Source organism: Nothobranchius furzeri, chromosome 5, assembly GCF_043380555.1.
Source record: "Nothobranchius furzeri strain GRZ-AD chromosome 5, NfurGRZ-RIMD1, whole genome shotgun sequence".
Lineage (NCBI taxonomy): Eukaryota > Metazoa > Chordata > Actinopteri > Cyprinodontiformes > Nothobranchiidae > Nothobranchius > Nothobranchius furzeri.
In genome coordinates, this window is record NC_091745.1 from 12,006,455 (window position 1) to 12,032,188 (window position 25,734).

Below are 25,734 nucleotides of genomic sequence, written 5' to 3' on the forward strand. Positions count from 1 at the left end.
CAGTAAGACAATGGAAACTCGTAACTGTGCTGGTTTAGACTGCACACGCGAGGCGTTTTTGTTCCACTGGGCCGCTTGCTGTTACATGTAAAGAGTTAGTGACTGTGAGTCATCAAAGTGAGGCGGCTGGCGGCAGCTTCAGACTTCTCACCTCCCGTGTCACTTGGATAACATGATTCAGATCTCAGAATAACCTGACTAAATATAGACCAATTCCTTTAAGTCTGAGACTAGGGGGAGCATTTTCATAAAGGTTTATTAGAGAGCAAAGTTAAACGACATTCTGAAATTTTGAAAAATCTTAAATCAGTTGACAGGAAGTTGTAGAAAATAGCTTTCGAAGTCAGACAAAAAATAAACAGCTATAGCTTTTAAGCATACTTTAATGACTGCGTGTAAGCACGGGATATATGATAGGAGCCAATTACGCCACAAAAACTGTACAGAGCAGCAATTGAATAAGGGCTAACCTTCAACCCTTCTATGCTGCCATTTCCTGGAACTGAGCGGCCGCAGCAGCAGCAGTCACAGAAATGTTACCCAGCAGACAGACACATTACTGGGCAACCAAATTGTTAGGAAGACCAAAACTGGCACAAGTTAGCCCTAGACATGGAAGTTAGAATACAGAACTGTGCCACGGTCTGAAGGCAACTCATATTTGTTTATATTAATTCCCAGCTGTGGGGTTTCAAGGTTTCTGAAGGTCTTTCAGAGCGTTTGTGTTTACACAGCCTTTGGTCCAAATTCCAGAAGTGAACACGGTCAATTAGAAGTTCCCTTTTGGGCCATTCAGTCCTAAACATGTCAAAGCACGACAAAGGCATGTAACTCAAGGAATAGACAAGAGTTGTAGCTACAGCAAGAAATAAAAAAAACATTTGATTCTCAAATGTATAAATTAGTAATACTGCTTCTGGCCTCTTTTGTAATAAAAATGAGACAAAAATCAGAGAAATGCAGAGAGATGTCATTGTAACAAGTAGGGGCTCGTTAGAGATAGAGTGGCTTGAGATGAAACGGATTCTCCGATAGGTCGTGTACTATCTGTAGATACAAGACTGGGTCATCTTTGAGTTTAGGCACCTTTTTATGTTTGAATGTCTCACAGGTCAGCATTAAAAAAGCAGCAAAACAGCATTTCTAGGAAGTCACTCAGATACAAAGATTGGATTGATGAAAATCTTTGAAAGACTGTCTTAAAACATAAAAACCCTAAATGAATAGTAAGATGTTTTATTTATATCTAGCTCCTTGAAAGCAAAGTAAACATAGAGAGGACTCAAGACTTTTCAGCAAATGATTGCAACTAGTGCTAACAGCCTCAAAAGCATTAAATCAGCGCTTTAACCGTCTTAAACTGGATCTGATTTATGTTTATGTATACGCATTTAGCAGATGCTTTTGTCCAAAGCAACTTATAAGTGATAATAAGGCCAGCAGGTTGCCCTTGAGGATAACAACGAACACTAATCAGTCAATCCTAGGAGGCAGCATGATAAATCATAAAGGGAAGTGAACAAGGAGTGGACAGTAGGGTGGGGGACGGGTGCAGGGACGGTCCTAGTTTAGAAGATGCTCTCTCTCCATTTGAAAGCAGATGGTTATAGGACTTCCTGACTTTTACTCAGTGTATATAATATCTGACAAGATCAGGATGGCACCAACCAGGACAACATTTTACATGTCTGCTGTCCATGACACAATGACAAAACAAACATGTTTCCAGCTGGTGTTTGCACGTCTCAGTTTCTACAAACTCACCTGCTGATCAGCCGGAGGCTTTGATTTACAAATGAACAAGACACTCAGATGTGTTTGCTTCAGGAACCAAATGAAACATCAGAGGAGAGCTTAACACGACAGGATTTGGAGTTTAATTTCCTGATGTTTGAACATCTCACCTGAGATTGGTAACCGCAACGCGACGCTACCAATGACTCCCTTTTACTCTGCGACATGGATGTTTTATTTCCACAAATAGCTCAAGCCTGAAAGAATTCTACCGTGTTGTGGAGTTGCTAATGCTAACAGTTAGCTTCTACAAGCCAAGACGTTCTTTGCTGTTTCCTGGACACTAAACCAACAACAGCCATCCTCGTTATGAATCAATATGGGTGGGTCCATGAATGTTAGGTGACAGTGTGACATAGATCTGTCAGGATTTTCACATCCTAGAGTTTCACCATCTATTTTCTATCAGAGGCTAATGTGAAGATAGGTGTAGGAGACACAACCTGATTTTCATGTTCAGTCTGCATGAAAAACTCAGTGACCGATTATAATCAGAAATAATCATTAAAAAATGTTTTTTTTTCCAGTGTTCCACCCCTTTAAAAGGAACTCTGGCTATGAGGACGTGTATGCCCTAATAAGCCACAAGTTTTCTGTTGTACCAAACTATGTTGTTAGAAACACACAAAATATTGCTGTTTATTTATAAATCTATGATATTTAGTACATTTTTGGACTTACGTAGGACGTCATATTTTCCACACGCAACGCACTCTGGGGGCGATGACGTATATTGGTTGCTCTAGGAAGAGTAGCTATTGACGCTAGTGTTTGTTTACGCGCTCACCGTATTAATAATGAAGTAAAATGCTGCATTGTGCTGCTTTTGGATGTAATTTCCAGTCATGGGGGCAACAAGGGGAGTGATGGGAGTTTACACAACTTTCCCACTGGCAAGAAGAGGAGAAAGCAATGGGAAGATGCCTGTGGACAGACAACTTCCCAATGATCCGCGGCTGTGTTCCCAACATTTTTCTCCTGAAGCGTTTGAGGCTTATAGTCGACCACAACTACTTAAAGAGCTCACCAGAGCGGCTGGGTATAAGAGAAGGCAGAAACTAAAAGCTTTAGCGACCATTTTCCCACACAAGGAGCCTAAACGCCCTCGGAGAGACAAGAGATGCTGGACGCTCTCCTGAGCCGACAACCCGCTCCTGCAGCTGCCGCTTCCGTCACGTTGAGCGAACCATCGGACACGCCACTCGTCACGGATGAAGCTGAACATTCACCTCTCCCGTCAGTAAAACAAGTAGTAAGTGTAGCAACACAGTGTTCTCCAAATATATAATATCCGCAAAATTAATTCAAGTCGTTTCACTGAATATCCTAATAATTTTTAAAGCACACGACAGCTCTGGATGCTAAAATTCTCCCAAATCATTGGTAAATGAATAAGTTCAATCGCACAATAGCTTACCGTTAACTTCTGCTGACAAAAAATGTGAGCTCTTGACAACAAACACTCTCCCTCTCGGTTACCATGGAGACACATTTGCCGCACACCCACCACTGGTTTTGTCCTGCACTCGCTTCATCCCGCCCTTCTTGCTCTTCATGTTGAAGCTCGTTTTGTGAAACATGGTCAGTGATGTCATCATTAATGTTTCACTCTGGTTCAAACCGAAAAGGCTGAACAGATGACATGTTGATGTCGCCGAACAATCACTACATGGTCCCAAAGCCAGCTGGTGAAACCGAGGTACAACCAGATGACGTCACTACCCAGAGTGCATTGCGACGCTAACTACAACGGCGACCTATGAGTTAAACTACCGTAAATCCTCTAATAGTAGCCTGTATTTAATTAACTGCCGGGTATCATATTTTGGTCGGAGTCGGCGGAGGTGAATAATGGTCGGTTTTTTATTGTGGCCGGGTGGAATGTGGTAACAAGCAAGTACGGGGGGCGGTTGTGTCATCCGTCTCACTTTTGATTTGCCAGTGATAGACCGCGAGGGTAACTTTAACCGTGGCAGGTGTGGAGACAAAGAGGAGGCGAAAATTTGATATCAAGTTCAAAGAGAACGTGCTGATTATGCTGCAGAACACTCTGGGGAGCAGTAGCAGGGGTTGTATGAACTAGTCACTAGTCGACTTCACCGCTCTATAGTGACTTTTTATGCCTGTCATCGACTAGTCGCTGTCACGTGATAATGACCGGCAAGATGCAGTCCACGGAAAAGACAGCAGCCTGCTGTCAGCAGGTGACAAGCTCCTGCGCGTCGGGAGGCAACGCGCTGTGCCAGAGCGTCGGTACTGACACCCACCGTAAAACTGACATTTAACCAAATTGTGACGTTTACACTCTTGCAATTTAACCCTCCCCTCACCCCCATCCTAACCATAAGCAGCTTGCGCATGCAATGCTCTGATTGTTGACGCGGTCCAGACATCTGCGTCCTGAGCACGGCCACAGTAACATTATCAAATCAGGTGTCGCCACCTCAAAAACTAATTTAACACGCGATCGTTCATGTCGGCTCATTTCCTTTTATGTTTTCTGTCTTTTAGTCTTTTATTTGTGCCTGATGCATTTCGCTGCTGCGGATCGGGGCGCATCACCTGTTTTGTCCTCGGTGACGCACCTAACGCACATGTGGCCGGCGAGCACTCTGCTGTTTTTGCGGTCGGTAGATCTTTTAGAACTGCAGTTCAAAGGTAACTCATAAGGTGAATATATATGAACCCAGGTAGCAGTTTTTCTTTAGGATTGAGAGGAGATGCAGGAAGATAATAAACAGATACAGGACAGAAAAATAGTCAAATAAAAACAAGTTAGTTTTTGTACCTGGTGGTTGCAATGAACAGACACCATTGAAGGTAATCAGAAGTGAGGAACAGAAAATCAAATAATTATTTTAATGTTTAGAGCAGCAGGAACTCCGAGAGGCTGCAGGCGCATCAGTGAGTTTGCGGCCGCTGCGCAGGGGGAGGGGGGAGAGGGCTGAAGCAGAAACTACCGTTGTTAAAAGAAATGTGTTTAACTTTGAAAAAGTGGGCTCAATTTTAATTGTCAAAAATTCCAGCGAACCATTAGTTCATTTTGCTCAAATAGAAATAGAGGCCTGCCTCTATTTCTGGTCCTCCTTCCAAAAAAGGCCTGGAGCTTGATGAGCTTGAGTCAAATACAGGCCCGGGCCTGTATTAGAGGACTTACGGTATTTTTTACAAATTTTATAAAAATGAAGACATTAAGAAGGTTTTTTACACAACTTTAATATGACTGATACTAACATTTATCTTTTAAGAACCACAAAGTTTTGTAACCTGGGTTCCTTTTAAAGCCCGATCTGAAACTAAAGTCGAAAGAAACAGTTACTAAGAAAAGCATCAGCGAAAATTCACTTCCTGTCTTCATGTGTGCTCAGCGACCCACTCCTTCTGCTGGGCCCAGCCCTGTTACATGTACTGGAATGCAGCACACACACAAACAAGCCTGTAGCCTTCAGCCTTTTCTGACATGACAGAAGAAAATAGTCAGGTGACTATCGGAAAGGCCGCAGAACTCACAGCTGCTCATCTACTCTGCATTCACCTGAGCTAGCATAAGCACACTAAAACATGCAACAGCCTGATTAAAAATACAACATAGGTGCCATACAAGGAGAGAGAGTGTGTGTGTGTGTGTGTGTGTGTGTGTGTGTGTGTGTGTGTGTGTGTGTGTGTGTGTGTGTGTGTGTGTGTGTGTGTGTGTGTGTGTGTGTGTGTGTGTGTGTGTGTGTGTGTGTAAGGTGAGCGATGATTTAGAGTGGCAGCATGCAATGACACACCACGGCGTATGCTGCTTTGCTTCGTTCAGGAGGAGTCAACACAGCAGGCCTCGAACAGAGCATGTTTCATGGGAGTGTCAGTCTGATGGAATGCAGCCTGCTTCGGGGCACATTACTGAGCACGTTCAGGATGCACTTGTGGCAATTTGATTTTTTATCAGTACTCTAGCATTACTCCCAATAAGTGGCCCAATCTGCTTCATATTATTGGGCTGTTAGTCTGTGAAGAGGGGATCTGAGTTAAATCAATGTCACTTCAGAGCACAATGGAAAGATATTCTTCATGTCCATGCAGTAAAAGAGCACTGCATCCAGCCAGGAGCTGATGGCACTTTAGATAAAGTGCTTTATGAGCTCTTTCTCCAACTTTCTCGTCTGTCCAGCCTGACAGATAAGCACATCTCAACAAGGATTGACTTTCAGTAGTCTTTGGGACGTCCATTAAACAAATTATCTACTTGCCCAAAGCTATTATTATGTTTAAAAATAACAGATAAACAGCTACTACTATTTAAATGCCAAGCAGACAGACCACACCCAGGAAAGTGCATTAGTTATATTGTGTGTGGCTTTATCTTATTTCATCTGTGAATTGTTGTGCAATTCAAACCAAATACGATTTAAGCTAATCTGTGTTTCTCAGTTTGATCTGAAACGGGAACAAGGCTCGCAACAGGAACGTTTCCTTTTCTTCAGCTGCGACTCCCATGCGAGTTTCTGACCTCGACAGCCTATAAAATTAATGAGATTACCACCTGGACTGAGATTAGCCCTGTGCTTTTGGATAAAAGTGCACTAGCCAGCTCAACTCATCATTCCTGGCTGGGATTAGCCAGTTAATGTGAGACGCACAAGTGTTGCACCGAAAAAGGCACCCCTGTCATGGGAAGTGCCGATTAAGTTCCTCGACACCAGTGACATCCGGATTTGCGGTCAGTTGTACTATTATCTTTACTGGGTGCTTTAAAATGCAAGATAAAACGGATTGTGTACCATTTATTATTTCTCAAAAGATAAGAAATTCAAACTACACATATCGTCAACCATAACTACACCTTTAAAACTTTTAGTCATGAAGTTAAACGAAAACAAATGTATTTATCTTTGGTATTCCATAAAAAACAACGTAAAACATAACTAAATAATTGCATTTAATCGTATTTCTAGGGGTATTAAAGCCCAGATGACCGTTTTCCACATCCACTCGTGAACAGTTTGCCTTGAACGTGCTTCCTATGTGACGGGGTTCTTTTTTTCAGCACAACACCTGTCAGGCCCAGACCAGGCTCGGCCGTCTGAGGCGATATGAAGCGTCGCTTTAGGGTGAACTGACACCTCAGTCCGGACCGAGTCGAAACTAAACAAAACCACGTTTATTTTTGCCAAGTGGAAACTACGTTAACATTCGGCACATTTACGTTTTCTGACTACGTTCTCGTGCCTTTGCGTTTTCAGACGTTGGCTAGCCGCTAGCGTGCTAACGTCGAAATACCTGTTCTGTTGGGCTGTGCTCGATTCATTCACCAAAATGTGTGAACGGCTTTGGTTTTAAACCTGGGCAAAGGACAGGCTCGCGTACGGCACGTATTACTAAACGCCTGTTCGGGTTATTTTCTGAATTAAATCATATAGAAGACTTTGTCCTCTTACCTTGTCCAGACAATTCACTTTTTCCGTGGGGTAAACGACTTGATTACATCTGCCACACAACGGATTCATGTTGGAGGAATGCTCTTCTAGCTAGTTCGCACGGAAAGCTCAGGTGGTTGTAGCGGCGTGCTGTCGAGTATTCACTTCAGAAAAAGCTGCAAGTCCACGATTATGATCAGAGACCCCCCAAAAAAATCGACCTAAGTTGAGTGTAGCTAAGGAGATTGTTGTTGCAGCCGCACAGCTGGCTGTCAGTCCACTAACCAGACACGGAAAGCGCGCTCCAGTTACCCTCCCTCCAATGCGCGTGCCCGAGCACACTGTGAACAAAAATACCTTGTAATATTTACGCCATTATTTGGAAAGAGCAAATGGGACACATATGGAATGTAAATGATTAACAGAGTTAATGCGTGTGAAAGTGGAACAACCTCATCTCCGCTGTGTGAAAACCAAGCCCCGTGCACGTCAAGTGTGTCTGTCCAAGCTCCATCTGTGCTTGCATAGCAAACTCATGCGATCATCTAGCTGGTTTTTGGGCCTTTACCAATTCAATGCTCCCAAATCACATTTTTACACATCTGCCACGTTCACTTGGCATGTCCTACTTGATATTCATGTGATACATTTGGTCAGGGTGACGCCTGCTGGTGGGTGTTAGCTATAAAACATGGGTAAACAAAACTTCAACCAGCAGAACTAAATTAAATAAACTTTGTCTTATATAGAGTCATAATAGCAGTACAAAAGTACATCATTAGTAATTCAAACGTTTCAAAAAGACATTTCACAAAATAGTTTGGTAACACAAAAAGAGACCCTTTATTCATCTGACTTATTGCATTATTAAGTATTAATAAAACAAATGATCCCTTTAATAACATCCCCAATATTGTTAACTATTAAGTGTCCTTTAAGGTATATTTTACCCAGAATTGAAATTTTGCCTGTTGGCACTTTTCCCAGCATTAGATAAGTGGGTAAAAACATTTTTAACCAGCCCAGTCATTCTCCTGACCCAGCTGTACCCCTTTAGCTTTAGCTTAGCATAAAACACAATAAGTGAATGGATCCAACTAGCATTGTGAGTAAAACGTACATATGTTTTATATTCATGTTTATATTTATTTATTTGTCAGACGCTTTTATCCAAAGCGACTTACTATTTATAACCTATAGGGCAGTGGTTCCTAACCTGGGGGTCCCGATCCCCACAAGGGGGCGCTAAAGCCTCTCAGTGGGTCGCCAGGACCTCTCCACTTTAAGGGGTTAAAACTTCATTTATTACTTGTTTATAGCCTACATTTTGCTCACTTTTTTTCATGAGTGAAACGTTTACTGATATTAAGACAGGAAATAATTAGTACAGAAAAAGTAACACACTTTTAAGAACATTTTTCTCAGCTCACTGTTTTATTTTCAAGTGTCAAAAGTTCATTAAAGATAGGACTGGTTGATTAATCACAGCCTTTACACTAAATAATCTAGTATAAACAGTAATATACACATTTAAGTACATTTTGCTCAGTGTATTTTTTAATGTGTCAAACGTTTATTGAAAGGAATGATTGATTTATCAGTGTTTACAAGAAACAATGTGTTCAGAAAAGTAATACAAACTGTCAAGCACAGTATGCTCTGTTTGGTTTTGTTAATGACTTTGTTCTGTACTGGAGGCTACTATTACTGTTATCTATTGAATCAAAGCATATTAAAATGTGCTTGAACAATTTTATCATTTCTTAATACTGTTTGTACTGGAAGAGAGAATGGGAGGGGGTCGTCAAAAATTTTACTGGTAAAAAACGGGGTCCCTTGGGAAAAAGGTTGGGAACCACTGCTATAGGGCATGCTGTGATCTGTGGTAATCCCATTCCTGCTGAGCGCAAATGAAAATAACTTGTAATAGGGATCACAGCCACCATTTTAGACTTGGGACTACTGCATGACAAAGCACAGCTGTATGCTTCCACTGAAAGGTGCGAGTCAGCTCTACAGACACCTGCTTCTGTAAACACAGATGTTAGCAAACTGGCATAAAGACAGTTAGCAGCGCGGCTCCAGGTTCCAGGTCAGGAGAATGACTGGGCTTAGTAATGCATAAACATTACGCAGTTGTTAATAATCTATTTAATATTTATTAATGCTTAACATTAATAAAGGGACCCTTATTTCAAAGTGTCACCAATAATTTTCAAAACTGAAAACAAGTATTTTGCAACTTGGAAGCCTTTTTGAACAGAATACATCACAACACTGGGAAAAATATTTAAGGCAAAACTACAACTTAAAATAAATCTCAATGTTTCTGTCATTTTCACTGTTGCCATTATATTTTTAGTGAAATTTCACCAATTTTAAAGCTTTTATATGTGTTTTGTGAACTTGAAGAATTGTTTTTCATCTAATTGTAATTTAATGTTTTCATTATTAAGTGTTTTATTATTGCTGTGCTTTCTTCTAGTTATTTCAACAAGCAAGAGAAACCAGAATTTGATGTCTTTATGTAGCAAAAGGACACACCGTGCATTTTTGTAGGACTGTCAGCAGAAAAATAACAAATGTTGAACACAGAGTTGTCCATTTCTGTCATAAAACGCCCACGTACTCAGTATCCAAACTTTTCCAACAAACTATATCTTTTTGGAATGGTCTCTAAAACCGTTATTAATGTACAACTATAATCTTATTCCTGTCACATATTATACACTTGGATAAACATCTGTTGCTCTTCTGAGTTTCCTTTCTTCAGCAAGACCCGGCTTCAACAATGCTGTATTTGTCGTGACCTTCTCCTTCCACCTCTGTGTAACCAGGCTGCTGCTTCTGAAACTACAGGGAAAGCCAGTGGGAAACACAAAGTCATAAATTAAATGATATATTCTAAGTGAGCCTTAAACCCTGACCGTTGGTGATATTTGGAGCTCACGTGGATGAGGTGAAGTGGTCCTGCAGTGGGATGACAGTGGACACAAAGAGCTGCAAGGATCAGAGCCAGGAACACCAGAGCAGCAGCGACACCAGAGATCACTGCCGTGTTAGACCATCCTTTATTCTTGACTGAAGACCCTGATTTCACATCTGCAGCAAATTAAAACCCAAGATTTTAAATCAAATGTAAAAAAAAAAAAAGTAAAACTGCAGAAAATGGTTTAAACAAGCAAGACTCACCACTGCCGTGCTTGACTGTGCGACGTTTAGTGTCATCTGAAACACAAGTGAGATTTCAGCTTGCCTGAATTAATTATATACATTAGATGGTCAAAAATTTGGGGCAGCAGTAGCTCAGGTGGTAGAGCGGGTTGCCTCATGATTGGAGGGTCAGGGGTTTGATTCCAGCTCCCGCCAGGGATATCCTGCTGTTGTGTCCTTGGGCAAGACACTTCACCCAACTTGCCTGTGTTAGTGGTGGTCAGAGGGGCCGACGGCGCCAAATGGCAGCCTCGCCTCTGTCAGACCTCCCCAGGGCGGCTGTGGCTACAAGTAGCTTACCATCACTAGCAGTGTGTGAATGTGAGAGTGTGTGAAAGCGTCTTTGGGTGTCTAGAAAAGCGATATATAAGTTCAATGCATTATTATTGTTATTATTATAAAATAAATAACAAGGAAGGGGTCTGATTTTCTTTGTCAACTGCTGGAAATGCTCTTGCTTCATTTCCAGTTTTATATCTTTACTCACTGAAGTTTCAAATTGAGTTTCAAAAATAGCTGCTCTGCGTTTATTCCCACCCGATTTCTATTGAGAAGGAGGCTCGTTGGGCCTATTTCCAAAGGTCGGATAGAAAATTCCACAGATGAGGGGGAAAAAAAGGGCAAAAATCAAGGTTTTCTTGTAGAAAATGACTCAAACAAGTTCAACTGGGTCATGGTCAAATATCTGAGAGATGTCTGCAGGGTGTGCGGGACCAATTTAACCACGTATTCAAGGGATACATGTGGGGAGCTGGCGCATAACTCTAGTCATTAGCTGAGAGGTATAGTAAACACCTTAGACAGGTTTCTTGTCCATCACAGGGGCACACCGAGGCACTGGGTGACAGTGGCAGAGGAGTAAGCACCTGCCCTGTAAGTGGAGGGTTGGAGGTTCAAGCCCCACTCAGTCTGTCGCAGTTGTGTCCTAAAGACTCTTCACCCTCCTTTCCTGGTGGTGGTCGGATGGGCCGGTGGAACCAGTGCTCTCCTCTGTCCGGGTGTAATTCATCACCACCAGCATGTGAATGTGTGTGTGTGTGTGTGTGTGTGTGTGTGTGTGTGTGTGTGTGTGTGTGTGTGTGTGTGTGTGTGTGTGTGTGTGTGTGTGTGTGGCCATTGAACATTCTACACAGAGACAAACCACCAGTCACACACTCTTTAATCAGTGGGACACATAATGATTTTGGTCTGTGGGAGGAGATAACACACAAGCATGAGGAGAACATGCTAACTCCATGCAGGATGAGAACCTGAGACCTTCTTGCTGCAAGGTAACTGCGCTATCATGCAGTCCTGCTTAGTGTTACTTATCATAGTTTTATGGGTATCCCTTTGGAACATTTATCACCTCTGTCCTCGCCACCACGTTCCCAGCCTTCCCAGCCAGACGTCGCGTCTTCTGCCTCTGGTGCAACAGAGGAACCAGTGAAGTCATCGCCCCTGTAGTAATCCTCACAGGTTGCATCTTTGCTCTGTTCATAAACAGCACAACAAATCATGACCTCACGCAACAAAACAGAAAAGTGAGCAGAACGACCCTGCGTTAGTGGTACCTCCTCCGAGCAGGAATAATCCAGCCATTCCTGCCTGTGTCGGTCCACTCCATCAGAACACCTGAAAACACAAGTAAAAAAAAAAATAAATAAATAAATAAAAGAAATGAGATGGGACGGCACCCTGTTGCAGAGTGGGTTCCTCTCACCTCTGGAGAACGTTGCACCAGGTGCAACCAGAGGTGAGGTTGGAGGAGAGGCAGAGCTCACAGCTGTCGTGTTGCAGGCAGGCTGAAGAGAGGAAGGCAGATGAACCATTTCCCGTTTTAGGGCTGACATCAGCGCGTTAAACAAGTGACCTTTAACACCGTGTTTTAACTTACTGGGCAGTGGTGTCAGCTCTATAGCAGACTTACTGCTGATCTTTTTCATGTCTACCTCAATTCGATGGTATTCATAGATTGTCCTCTGAGCTGCCTCTAATCGGAAAAAAACCCATGAGATTGATGCAGAATATTGGTTGAAGCTACACTGCTCACAAAAGTTAAAGGAACGCTTTAAGGAAACACATTAGATCTCAATATGAAGTTGGATATCTGTACAAATAACGACAGGGCGATGTCTTAGGAACAAAAGGATGCCAAGTCTTTTAATGGAAATAAAAGTTATCAGCCTACAGAGGGCTCAATTGTGTAGACACCCTAAAATTGGAGTGAAATGAAGAAGTGGCAGGCTAGTCCATTATTTCAAAAACTTCATTTCTGCAACTCAGATTGTGTTTCAGGATCTTGTGTGCCCCCCACGAGCTTGTGTGCATGCTTGACAACGTCGGGGCATGCTCCTAATGAGACGACGGATGGTGTCTTGTGGCATTTCCTCCCAGATCTGTGTGAGGGCATCCCTGAGCTCTTGTACAGTCTGAGGAGCAACCTGGCGCCACCTAATGGACCGAAACATAATGTCCCACAGATGTTCTGTTGGGTTTAAGTCAGGGTATCATGGAGGCCATGCAATTGTTTCAATTCCTTCATCCTCCAGGTACTGCCTGCATACTCTTGCCACATGAGGCCGGGCTTTGTCGTGCATTAGGAGAAAACCAGGACCTACTGCATCATCGTAGGGTCTAACAAAGGGTTCAAGGATTTCATCTCGGTACCTTATGGCAGTCAGAGCACCATTTCTAGGCAGTAGAGGTCTGTGCGTCCTTCCATGGATATGCCTGCCCAGACCATCACTGACCCACCACCAAACCTGTCATGTTGAACGACGTTGCAGGCAGCATAACGTTCTCCTCGTCTTCTCCAGACTCGTTCACGTCTATCACAGGTGCTCAGGGTGAACCTGCTCTCGTCTGTAAAAAGTACAGGGCGCCAGTGGCGGACTTGCCAGTTCTGGTGTTCTTGAGCAAATGCCAGTCGAGCTCTACGGTGCTGGGCAGTGAGCACAGGGCCCACTACTTCTGTAGGATTGAGGAGTCGCCTCATACTGCCAGTAGAGAGCCAAAACTAGCACGAGTGGAAAACCAGCCGACAAAGATCAAGAGGGAGAAACTTGAAATGACCTCTACACGTTAAACTCAGTCCTGTTTTGAGGGTTTTGTAATTGTTGCCACTTTAGTGCACCTGTCGTTAAGTCCACGAACACCAATACAGCTGACAGTGATCAACAATGCCCTCGGCTGCTTAATCAACCAGGAAATTATCAGACAGGTTTAATTGATTTCAGGCCAGGCCCAATAAAAAAAAGTGTTCCTTTAATTCTTGTGAGCAGTGTGTTTAGGTCATCAGATGGATCACAAAGGTGATCGTCATTATCAGGAACCTGGTGACCGAGGAGAAGACGACGCAATCATGAAGGCGTCTGACAAGCCGACCTTCACAGGATGTTCAGCTGACCCGATCGCGTCTAGAGGCAGAGGTATCTGGGAAATAGAAGACTTGTGTTTTGTTGTGCAGAAATAAAATTTAGGAATGGTGTGACTAGAAATGATAGTTCCTGAAAACAGAAAATAAAGATCTGCCTCACTTCTTGGTAGCTGAATGTGATTCTTCCTGTTTTATGCAGCGCAGCCTGAAATGTAAAAGCACCCTTTGACTCTTTGCCAGGAAGTCTGACCTGCTCCCACTGGACCACAAAGACTTCTCCTAAAATCAGGTATAAGCAGAACATATAGTCAGACATGTCAGTGACAGCGAAGTGGTAAAACGTCAGGTATCATACCATTATCCAGGTACTGCACAGTGGATTGTTTGGAGAGGCTGGGGTCAAAATCAGCCATCAGAGGGGCGATGTACTGTGTGATGGTCAGCATTCGGTGAGTCACGTCCCCCGTGAAGATGAATCCTGGTAATCAGCAGACGGGAGGACGTGTAAGTCATAAGCGTGCCTTGTTGCACAGCAAATACACATTTGCTCCACGAACATGAGCAGGAAAGGTGACTCGAGCAGCTGTTGGGTAATCAAAGCCTACCTCCTGTTGCTATGACGATCTGCCTCAGGTAATCTCCATAAAAAGGAAAGTCAAAGGACAACGCAACCCTCTGTAGAAAGAGAAGTGACTGTCTGAGAAAGAGACGCTGAGGAACAAATTTCATTTCGTGAAACAAAGTTACAAATTACAGCCGAGGTCGTTTTTTCAGTATCTAAACAACAACACGTCTAGAGGAGCTTATAGAAGTGGAAATGTCTTTTTCATTATCATCATTTTGCAAGGAAAACAATGTAGCTCACAAATCAGTAAAACTAACTACATAGTTGGTATACTGAACATCAGGGACGAAATTTTGATTTCAGAAGTGGGGGGGACACAGCAGGCTTGTGCGGATTTGGGGTGGGGGGTGTTATGTAAAGACCCCTTGACACGTCACGTGCCCATCTCAATAATTTTTCCATCCTCTCTCTCTCTCTCTCTCTCTCTCTCTCTCTCTCTCTCTCTCTCTCTATATATATATATATATATATATATATATATATATATATATATATATATATATATATATATCAAAGTTAAAAAATGTACAACTCTATTATTATTTTTATTTATTATCATTATTGAAGTGCAGTTTTGGCTGTTGACAATGGATAGGCCATTGTATTTATTGTTTTGTGTCTTTTTTATTGATTTTGGTGCAACATTTTCTAACAGAGAGTGAGATTCCTTTTTTATTCAATTTTTGTTTGTTATTTTTATTCATTTAGAAGTTCTGGTTCTGGACATTTCAATGTTAAATGAAGGTTTATTTGTTGCATTTTAAAGGGTGTACTTGCATTATTATGATATATTAACATTAGATTAGTGGTTATTTTGGTCTAGATAATGTTGACAATATCGTTTATCATCAACAATTTGTTGTACAAATTATCGTCCAGCAAAATTTGTTACTTTCCCAGGCCTAGTCAAAATTATAAAAATTATTTATACATAAACGGTCCCTCCTGAGATCTGGCCGTTTGTTCATTTGCTGTGTTAGAGGACATGCTGAACTGATGTTTTACACATGATCATCACCCTAACATTTGAGTGTATAAAAACATATTAAATATGTTTTTCCCTTAAAAGTGTTTAAACAGTTGTTGCATTTCAACACACAAAAAATAAATGGAAAAAATAAGATAAATCTAATGAAAAGTGTACATCTTTGACATTTGGGCAACGGTGGCACAGGAGTTAAGTGCTCGCCTTGCAATCGGAAGGTCGCAGGTTCGAGACCCGCTCAGTCTGTCACTGTCGTTGTGTCCTTGGGCAAGACACTTAACCCACATTGCCTGCTGGTGGTGGTCGGAGGGACCGGTGGCGCCAGTGCTCGGCAGCCTCGCCTCTGTCAGTGCGCCCCAGGGCAGCTGTGGCTACATCGTAGCTCATCCCCACCAGTGTGTGAATGTGTGTGTGAATGGGTGAATGACTGATTGTGTTGTAAAGTGCCTTGGGGGGTTCCAGGACTCTAGAAGGCGCTATACCAAATACAGGCCATTTAAGCTTAAAAAAATCTGTTGACGATGATGATACTGTTCATTTTTCAGAGCTTTTTAATGTGAAAATATACATTGCAATAGATAAGTTTACAATAAAGTTAAATGATAAAAGTTTTGAAGTTACACTTCTACTACTACTAGTAATAATAATTATGATGATAATAGTAATAATAAAAAATAATTATTATAAAAATACGAATAAATTGTGTCTGAGGAGTCAGTTATGTGGAGGAGATGAGTTTGTAAAAGTTAGTTTTGAGTATGTTTGTGAAGGAGGAGGTGAGTGAGCTTAATGCAGGGGTGTCACATGTCAAACTTACGTTTTGACTTTGAAAGAAGTCTCTTATATCCACTTTTCGTTTTCTTGACATGCTGCCTCCTGGCTGTGCCTAACTACCAAAGACTCACAAATGAACACTTATTCAAATGTTATGTAATGGAAGCTGAGCTGAGCTCTGATATTACACAGCGTCTAGTTGACGATGTGACTCAGTACCGGTGTTCCCTAGCGGCTCCAAACTAGCAAAACAACGTGAGCACGTTCTGATTGTTTACAACTTGAGTGACAGCAGCAACAGCCAATAATACGTTAGCAAGTATCAGCAGAGCCAATAGATTAGCTTTTGGGCGGGTCTAATAGTAAACCGGTTTCCGTTTCGGTCCTAGTGCTCAACCAAATCCATTTAATGGAGCGTAACATTGTTTTTGGACGGAAAAAAGTGCAGGGGACCAAAACTGCCTTTTGAAAAAGTGGGGGGGACATGTCCCACCCGTCCCACCCCAAAATTACGTCCCAGCTGAACATGCATCTTGATGTAAAAATGATCTTCAACGAGCTGCAAAAACGGTTTTTGACGTCTCAAAGAAACTGAAGGAAGGATGCTGATGCCCTGTCTCTGGCATGGTGAACATGTGGGTGTACAGCTCAGTGGTGGTGCCTTAGACAGAAGATCAGGAGGCTCCCGGGTCATCTGGCAACACACCTTCTAAGATTATTTTATTTTATTTATTTATTCTTTATTTAATCAGGAACTACTCTGTGGTTCAGGTCACATGTTTATTAATCTTAGGCTTAACTTACGAATAAAGTTTCATGTATCATTATAAGTACAGTAAAACTGTATGCAGAGCAATAATTTAACGTATCTAAGTAAAAAGTTATCCCAAAAATAATTCTTTCTAACATTTATTTTTATGGGCTTTATCCATTGGGGGTATATATAGCTCAGTGGTAGAGTTGACTGCAGTTCAAGTCTGGGTGCCCCCTTTAAAGGTAGAGGTGTTTTTGCACACGGTCCTATATTTATTCATTATTTTCATGAAGACAAATCTAAGTGTAGATTGTAGCCAGTCTCCTGAAGGAAATGGGGACACAAAAGTTTGCTAACAACACCAGAAAAGGTGACCAGATATGTATCTTTAGAACAGGGGTGTCAAACATGCGGCCCGCTGGCCGGATCCGGCCCGCAAACAGGTTAAATCCAGCCCGCGAGATGGTTGTGTAAACTTTGTTTTCATACTTTACAATGTAGAGTGAAAATAAACGTATCTTTGTGAGCAAGTTTCCTCTGTAATGAGTATAAATAAAACAAAGCTGCGCTCAGGGCTCACACAAGAACTTGAATCACATCCTGAAGTTGGCCGCCACTCAGGATGTGACTTCTGATATCGATGTGCTGGTGAAAGCTAAAAGATGTAAAGTAAAATGAGTCAAATATACTTTAAGTGCTGCATGAAACTGATCTAGCCGTGTGATCTGTAAGCTCTGAATCCCTAAGGAATGTTTTATTTATTTTTTTTCTCAAAATTTTCAAGTACTCTTCAGGTTTTGTACTTGTACTATTTTGGATACACTGTCCTCAGGCTCCAGCTTTGTTTTATATTGATTGTATTAAAACAAAGAAAACAATCTGAAGTTGTTTTTAATTTACCGGTCCGGCCCACTTGGGACTAGATTTCCCTCAATGTGGCTCCTGAGCTAAAATGAGTTTGACACCCCTGGTTTAGAAGAACTAGGATGTGTTAAATGACTCAATCTTTTCCTTTTTCATTTTGATCAGTTTCTAAAACAAACGGTCCCCCTTTTTTTAAATCAGGGGAACAGTAGTATTTAAAAAATAAATAAATTTCAAATTAAAAAAATGAAGTTGACCTAAGTGTGAAACTTACCACAGCTTGTTGGTATGAATTGGACAAAATGTTGTGGACTCGAACTTGGCCATGCTGGACATCGGTCATGTCAAACCACAGGTCCTGCGCGCGCCAGTCCTTTGGGCCGAAACCTCTCCATGTATAGTACTTGTTAGAATCCTTCATCCAGGTGGAATATAAAAAAAAAATCAAAGGTTTTAGAAGGAGGGTGTTTTTTTTAACTGAGTCATCGCCATGGCCATGTAGACATAAATCACATTTTCCAATTGTTTCCATTCTTGTGAGGAAGCATAAATGTTTCTCTCCAAAAGAAGGCACTGTGTAACTCCAACTAAAACAAACACATCAGGTTACAGCCCCAAGTCATAACAAGTGCCTTCAACATTCACTGCTGTAAGAAACAGCGTGGTGTAGTGCTCACCACCACGCGTGTCATGTTGTCCAGCAGCGTGCTGATTGTGACTCCTCCATCCTGAACTGCCCTGCTTATCCTGCCAGAAGATGATCTCTGACCTTTATCTTCAGTACCAAACGGCTGCTCTGAGGCCACACCGTACACGACGTCTGTTTGAAAAATCAAATAAATGAACATGATTTTATTTTGTCAACATGGGGTTGGACGAGATGAGCTACGACGTTCCAAAAACCCCAAGGCCATTGATCTGAAACAATTACAGTAAAAGAAAGCACAGCATTTGCAAAACCTTACAAACGCCAGTTTCATTACAAGTCCTGGAAGTGATGTTTACGACTGTGGTTCAGCGCTCAGACAGCCATCTTTGTGAGGAGTTCAATTATTTTATGAACGTGTCTGCCGTGGCCTCGTCAGTTCAATAGATTGTTGAAAGTAGGCAGAAACAATACAAAAGCATTTTTCTGCTTTTTGAAAAGAGTTGTCAAACCCTACAATCAAAGGAAACCATATTCGGTAAGCAAACTGGGGTAGGTAGGCTTTGTTTTAAAGGTTCTGGGTGTTTTAATTGGTGGCTTGCCTCTTTTTCAAGCCACATGTTCCTCGTTGATGTTGAATATTTATTTTTGCGCAATGGTGCTATTTTTATAGTGTGCTGAATGTCTGCTGGTATATTTAGACTGATTATGTGATCAAGACCCGTAGACGCCTTTGTCCTTAAACAACCTTGTCTTGTGGTCATACAAAAAATGCTTTCACTAAACTTCAAACTGATTCGTGTTGACTACAAAAAAGGAAAAGCCTTCAGGGAAACCTTTGAAAGTACCATATCTGTACAAAATATAAACATTTAAAAATAAACTTTGGTGATGAAAACATGTTAAAATTAAAACATGTTAAAATTTTGTCACAAAATAAAAAAATGTGAACTGTGTGTTTTCAATTGTTAAATTGAAATAACAAAAGCTCAACCAGATGTAAAAAGTATGTTTGAAAGTTGCAAAAAATGCTGCTTTTATTTCATTACAAAGGAAAATAAAGTGTCCCTCTGAAATAAAAATCAAAACAAAAACAAAGAAACAATTCTGTAAGGCATCTCACAAAAATGTATGATGGGTTGAGGTTAGTAAATAATATAGTAAATAAGAGAACAGCTCAGAAACGGTTTAACATGTTTAAACTGATTAACTAATAATGACATTATTATCTGATAACTGTTTTTATATCATTATTACAAACAATGCTTTTAAAATACCTAAAAAGTTGATTGTTCTGATAATTTTACAGTAATTTTTAAGTTTAGTGACATTCCTCATCGCCTTATTTCGCAAGATGTATCAAACACTACGCTCATGTTTCCTCATGTTTGTTCTTTTGAACTTTACGGGACACCGTAGTGACGTCCCATCTGCCTATATAAGCTGAAGGCGTCCGTTACAAATTCGCGGGGTGGTTTTAACCCTAACCAGCGACTCACCTCCTGTACTTCACGTTTGCTGTTTTCTTGTTTCTGGCTTTCAGCTAACTACAGGAGGTCTCGGAGGGCGTACCGGTTAAACAAAAAAGCCAGAAATGTCACCCCGTCAATCTCAGAGCCGTGTCGGGAGACTCTGAGTCTCCTGCCGTGGTCGGCTTGGCTGCCACGAAGAGTCCGTCTCTGCCGTTCCGGAGTTCTCTGCTGGGAACCTCCGAATCTGAGTAGATTAAATATGAGCGAGGTGACCCTGTCGGACCTGCTGTGGTTCGTTCAGGAAAACCTATGCTCAAACACCCGCTGTGACTTCTGTTTTGTGTCGACTGTTCGTTCTGCTGTTATTTCTCATTTTCCAGGCTATGCTAACAGCTAGCAGCACGAGGGGCTGGACTCTTACCTGTTTCGCCTTGAGCATTAATTATTTTTTTTACCACTCCTTCGAAAACAAACTGATTCTTCAAGTCTGGACTCGGTTATTATGTACCTAAAGAAGTTTCTGATTTGTGAAACCTTTCAAGAAAGGGAAACTAGATAATCTTATCTGGACTTCATCACAAAAGCCGAACAAAATGTTGGTGTTGCAATTTAAACAATATTTTCCCTGGGTCTTGGTAATACCAACTTTTCATGGGATCTTAGAAATGCATGGTTTAGGGGGAAAACTCACTGGTTACAGGGCATGTGACAAGTTAAGTGGTTTTTATCTGGCTGCCATGTTTGGGTGCTAACATTAATAAAATGGTCCAGTTTGATTTTTTTAAAAAAAGGTCAATGCTTGTGTTCCACGGCAGTTAGAAAAAATCTCATGAAACCCCAACTTTGCATGAATCATAAAGAGATTTAGATGATTTTATTAGTGATGGGAATTATGGCTCTTTCGTGGAAGCCGTTCATTAATCGGTCGTTTATCTCAAAGAGCCGTTCAAAAGACTGGCTCCTTTGAACGCAATTAAGCTGGGGGGGGGGGGGGGGGGGGACGCCAGAATCAACGTCCTCCTGCGGGGTGTCCGTGAGGGCGCACGGGGTGGGGTTTGAGCGAGTTTGACCGACTTCCGAGGAGGTTTGTTAAGATGAACGGCTCTGCAGGAACTCGGCTCTCATCATTCACTTTGAAAATCCGTTCAAAAGATTGATTCGTTCGTGAATCGTGAACTTTAGAATGCCAGATGAGCCATTTTCACATATCTATTTTTATGCATCTGTAAATGGGGGGAGGGGGGGGGGGGTGCCAGAACCCACTGAAGCTTTTTGCCAGTTTGTTTATGTTGGTTAGAAGATTTAATCTCTGGGAGTGGAGCACAGGCAGGCGAGCTAGTTCCTCTTTGACCTCTGCCAAACCTCCACAGTCCAGACTGTGGGACACGGCGAGGCCTGCTTTAAATATTACTTTGCATGCAGACAAATATGATACTAATGTCCTCTCCAGTGTGCACAACTACAGACTTTTACAAATCTTTCCCTTCGGCTTTCTTGCTGAAACCATGATTCTTGTCACTCAGGTGTAAATGCTCATCACTATGGTGCTGCTGGACACGATCATGCATTTTTTTCAGATGTTTATTTGTTGCACACCTGATTTAAATGAATAGGGAATTAACAGGCTGCTGCAGCAGAGCACAAGGCCACACAACTGGTCATTTTAACAATGACGCTGGTGTGTTGGAGCAGGGAAACGACTAGAAGATGCACAATTGTGCCCCACTTTGATCAGGATTAGACACAGAATTGCTTTGTGGTTTCTCAGAAAGTGCAGATTTATTTAAAGTAGGTTTTGTGCACTTCTATTGTTAATGTAATAATTTTCTCCTCGCATGAAAAAAACCCCACATCTAATATTAGTTCATCAATTTTCATGAAACTAGATAGTTTTTGACTACATTTGTTAATTTTTCTGTTTTAGAAAAATAAGTCTCAAGAAGCGCTGGATAGATTTTAGTTCATCAAACTAACAGAAAGTAATCGCTGGATGTACGTCAACTGATGAACTTGTAGAGGTAATCTAATTCCAGATGGCTGCCACAATCTATCAGTTTTGGTGGAAAAAAGGCTTTAAGTCAAAAAGTGTGGGATCTTATAATGTTGCACATAACATTATTTTCATGGCCAAATGGCTACAACTCCATCTGTTTTGACACACACACACAAAAAAAAAAACCAATAGTCCACAGTCTTGCATGAAAGGGTGTAGGCGATTCCTGTAAGGCATTAAAAACCTTTTATGTATTTTGCAAAGGGCTGCATGCTGGAACAGTTGGTAGCTTTGCTGCCTCGCAGTGAGATTTGGCATGTTCTCCCTGCGGACGCCATGGGTTAGCTCTGGGTACACCGGCTTCCTCCCACAGACCAAAACATGCATGCTAGGTTAATTAGTGAGTCTAAATCGGTGTGAGTGTGTGTCCCTGTGATGGACTGGAGACCTGTCCAGGGTGTCCCCTGCCTCTCACCTGATGAATGCTAGAAGTAGACACCAGCTCCCCGTGACCCTGCTGAGAAAGAAACGCTGCACATAATGAATGGATGCTTTGCAATGCCAGATTGAATATTTTGTCTGTTTTTTTTCTTCCACAAGTAGACAAATAAGCATCCTGAAGATTTCATATATTTTGCGTGCAGGAGCTAGCAGCAGCTTGCACACTGGCCATCAGCGGCTGTGTGCGGTTCTCAGCTCATTGGATCAGAAAGTTAACGCGCCTGGTGCAGAATTTAAATGATGCTAGAACTAAGAACACGATTTCAAAGTTATAAAGAATGTTGAGCGTGTGGAAAAGACTAGTTAGGTGACAGACGCATCATTTTTAATGCTCAAGCATTGAAGGTAAAACGGACCTCTGCCTGTGCTTTTAGGGGTTACCAAGGCTCGACATTTAGCTGCCTTTTTCTGTGAGCGGTAAACTCAGTGTGGTCAGACCAGACGCGCCCTTCCTGAGCTGTGGCTGGAGGCGTTGGCACCGAGTCGCAAACATCACCCACAATAAACCTCTACAGTTCATTTCAGGGTGTGCAGCTGAAGTCCAGATCCACGAAAAAAAAGATTTCTGTCTTTGACTTTGGTTAAAATTCAGATTTAACTGAAGGTTTCTTCTTTCATTAAATGGCGACTATGCTGTTGTTCTTCCTCCAGTGTGTACTTTGGACAGTTTTCAAAGTGCTGACACAGTACAGCAACAGTCACCATGTTTTCGGTGATTTCAGAGGAGCCTCCTTTCAGAATGACCGCTGATGGAGTCACGCCTCACCTTTTTAGGACAAATCTGGTGGTTTTATTAAGAAAACAGCTGATTTCTTCACTTATCTCTTAGCTGCAGCCAACTTTCAGGACAGAGAAGAGGCTGTTTCTGCTTTTTATTTTCTAATTAGAGAAATAAGTTCAGCCTCAGTCTGCTTCTTGTGCACTGTTTCAGATATCTTCACAGCTTCAAGTAGTATGTTTCCGCTGTTAAACACATGTTTTACTATTACATGTCAAAGTGAATAAAGGCTGGATTTACAGACTGGATTAGTCTTTAAAAAGCCACTTAATTGTGTTGTTTGGTTAGCTTAAATCCAAAATGTCTGGATCGCTTTCAGACTTTGCAGAACAAACGTCTCAACTGGACAGAACAAAATCTGAGGTCATCACAGAGCACACAAGTCATTTTCAGCGTGAGGCGTTTTGTTTTTACAGTCTGGCTAAGACGGTGTCAATGACTCTCACAGGACTGAAGTCATTTTTCAACAACGGGGCTGTTTATGAGTTGGGATGCTGAAGCAGATAAGGAGACAGTGTGACAGGAGGACGATGTTGGGTCAGTGACCTCTAGTGTTGCTTTCACATCCTGTATCGTTTCAGTTTAATCTACAACACTTTTCCTCACGCAGAAAAGGCTTTTCTCAGCTCAGATGCCTTTTTTTAAAATTCTGGCTCAGTGAAAACCCTTTTCTAAAGAATTCTATCTGCACAGAAAACAATGTTTGCAATCTGTAAAGCAGGATCACTCTTTCTGTTCCGAATCACAACAAAACCCTACAAAACAAAACGTGAACTCTGACATTCAACATTCAGACTTGTCTCCTTCCTGAGACCTGCTGGAGTCCTACACCAGACTCCAGCTGCGAGGCAAGGACAAAAACAAGTCCAAGTCTAATTTAGAACTTGAGATGGGCTGTTTGTGGGCTGCTGCTCAGGCTCGGTCGCAGGCTTGTGGAATAGGGTGGTTTTATTGTGCGCCTCATTGTAAACCAGCTCACTCACCTTTGTGTGTAAAACAGAAAAAGCGTGGACTGTTTATATGTAGAGTCACAAAATGAATCTGTTGTTTAAAGCAAATAAAGTTAGAACAGACGCCTGCGCGCAGGATGTGTGTATTGAATTATAGGAAAACTTTTTAAATGAATGCACGCATCATAGAGCATGGAGGGTAAAGATGAGAGACGTTTTAAGAAATATAGCATCACTGATAAAGTCAAGTGTCGGCGAGAGCTGAGCGGAAAGTTCCGGGGATAAACAAATTGACACGACTCACCTGCCTGCTGTTGACCCCAAACTTTACCCAGCTCTGTGTGGGAGAGACAGAAGAAGAGCACCACCCAACCAGAGCACATGTTAGCTGCAAACACACACACACGTAAAAAAAACAAAACACACACAGCGTTGTCTCCACTCCTGCTTCCCTCTTCTTCTCTTTACAAAACCAAATTTTCTCCCACTCCAACCCGTTACTCTCTTCCTTCCCTCACCCTGCCTCTAGCTACACCCCCTCTCGCCTCCTGAGGCGTTCCACGTTGCCATAGCGACGAGAGGCATATGAATCAGCTATCATCCTCTTTCATTTATTTATTTTTTGATGCAAATTTCTATAACTGAAGCAAAATGCAACAGATCCAAACCAGCTGTGGGTACAAAATATAGAGCATTTTATTCAGCTAACAAAACATGCATGCAGCCCATTAGAAACGTATTATAACCTTGTTTTTTACTGTCTAACGCCATCTTTTTTATAATTTGTTAAAGAGAAAGCCTCCCGGGCTCTGTTTAATTTCCAGTAGATATAAAAGGAGTGTGTTTGACGGCTTGTAAAACAGACACGACGCAAACTTCACGAGCTCTGTGGGCGACTCCACCACCTTCCCTCACCGCTGCTTTCCGTGTTTTTATCTGCAAACGTGGGGGAGCTGGATTCACAGCTGGAAAAGCCGTCTGAACCACGTCCCATAATCCAGACTATTAAAGCGTCACTGAAACAGGTCTCTACACAGACATTACTGAATACTAACCCGTATATAGCATTTGTTTTTGAACACAGTAAAGCACAAACTGTGTTCTGCTCAAAAGCAAGAGGAAATGTGGAATTAACTCTTCATTCAGAAGAAAATAATTTCGATATTCCAGCTCAAGAGGATGTGTCTGGGTCACTGAGGTTACTCTGAGAATAACAACATTTCCAAGTAAATAATAGAAAGAGCTCTTCTGGCAGCAAATATTCTTCTCTTAATTGATTTAGAATGGACGGAGGAAGAAAACAGGTCAACAACCCAGGTTTTATGGTTTTACAGTTAAGGGAAAGCAATCTCAAATGCTGAGCAGTCGTTCACGTCAGGAATTTCCTGTTTATCTGTTTCCCAAATGTGTCCTTGTCAAGTAGCAGCAGGAGTACCATAACACCATTAGATCAATATGTTAACAAGACACATTTTCAATGTGTGAACCATTAAGCAGATAAACTTTAAAGTGACAAACTGCAGCAGAGTCAGGATTCCTCTAGATATTAATTAATCATTCCAGTTGCATTTGCCTGATGTCTACCAGGAGATGTCACTGAAGTCTCTGGGCACACGTGTTCAGCAGAA

The 25,734-nt window shown here is 41.8% G+C and overlaps 2 protein-coding genes across 4 annotated transcripts in view; both read right to left on the minus strand.

Moving 5' to 3' along the window:
* Positions 1 to 7,509, minus strand: part of lasp1 (LIM and SH3 protein 1) — a 40,740-nt gene extending 33,231 nt beyond the window's left edge. Inside the window, exon 1 of one of the 2 annotated variants that reach the window (XM_015948848.3) lies at positions 7,215 to 7,509. In XM_015948848.3, coding sequence (XP_015804334.1) covers positions 7,215 to 7,283 — 69 coding nt within the window. In that variant the 5' untranslated portion in view covers positions 7,284 to 7,509. The remainder of the gene's footprint in view (positions 1 to 7,214) is intronic. The other variant, XM_070551430.1, reaches the window with a different exon arrangement.
* Positions 7,510 to 9,718: 2,209 nt separating this feature from the next.
* On the minus strand, positions 9,719 to 24,597 carry LOC107378563 (plexin domain-containing protein 1). 2 transcript variants are annotated; one of them, XM_070551428.1, is made up of 14 exons: positions 24,411 to 24,597; positions 18,444 to 18,586; positions 18,041 to 18,181; positions 14,370 to 14,439; positions 14,120 to 14,242; positions 13,925 to 14,043; positions 13,721 to 13,820; positions 12,283 to 12,378; positions 12,109 to 12,190; positions 11,960 to 12,020; positions 11,755 to 11,878; positions 10,386 to 10,421; positions 10,121 to 10,295; positions 9,719 to 10,046 (listed from the first exon to the last, which is right to left on the minus strand). In XM_070551428.1, the coding sequence occupies exons 1-14, from the start codon at positions 24,487 to 24,489 to the stop codon at positions 9,917 to 9,919; spliced, it is 1,479 nt and encodes a 492-aa protein (XP_070407529.1). In that variant the 5' UTR covers positions 24,490 to 24,597; the 3' UTR covers positions 9,719 to 9,916. The 2 variants fall into 2 exon arrangements, with proteins under 2 accessions (XP_070407529.1, XP_015804338.3); XM_015948852.3 differs by having other exon boundaries at positions 9,766 to 10,046; positions 10,144 to 10,295; positions 24,411 to 24,596.
* Positions 24,598 to 25,734: the final 1,137 nt, after the last annotated feature.

Bases quoted from the DNA above. Each gene is read 5' to 3' on its own strand.
- LOC107378563 (XM_070551428.1), bottom strand. From the start codon at position 24,489: ATGTGCTCTGGTTGGGTGGTGCTCTTCTTCTGTCTCTCCCACACAGAG. The intron at 12,021-12,108 runs GTGAGAGGAACC...TTGTGTTTTCAG, and splicing joins TGGTGCAACGTTCTCCAGAG to GTGTTCTGATGGAGTGGACC. The intron at 10,047-10,120 runs GTCAGGGTTTAA...CTTTCCCTGTAG, and splicing joins AGCTCCAAATATCACCAACG to TTTCAGAAGCAGCAGCCTGG.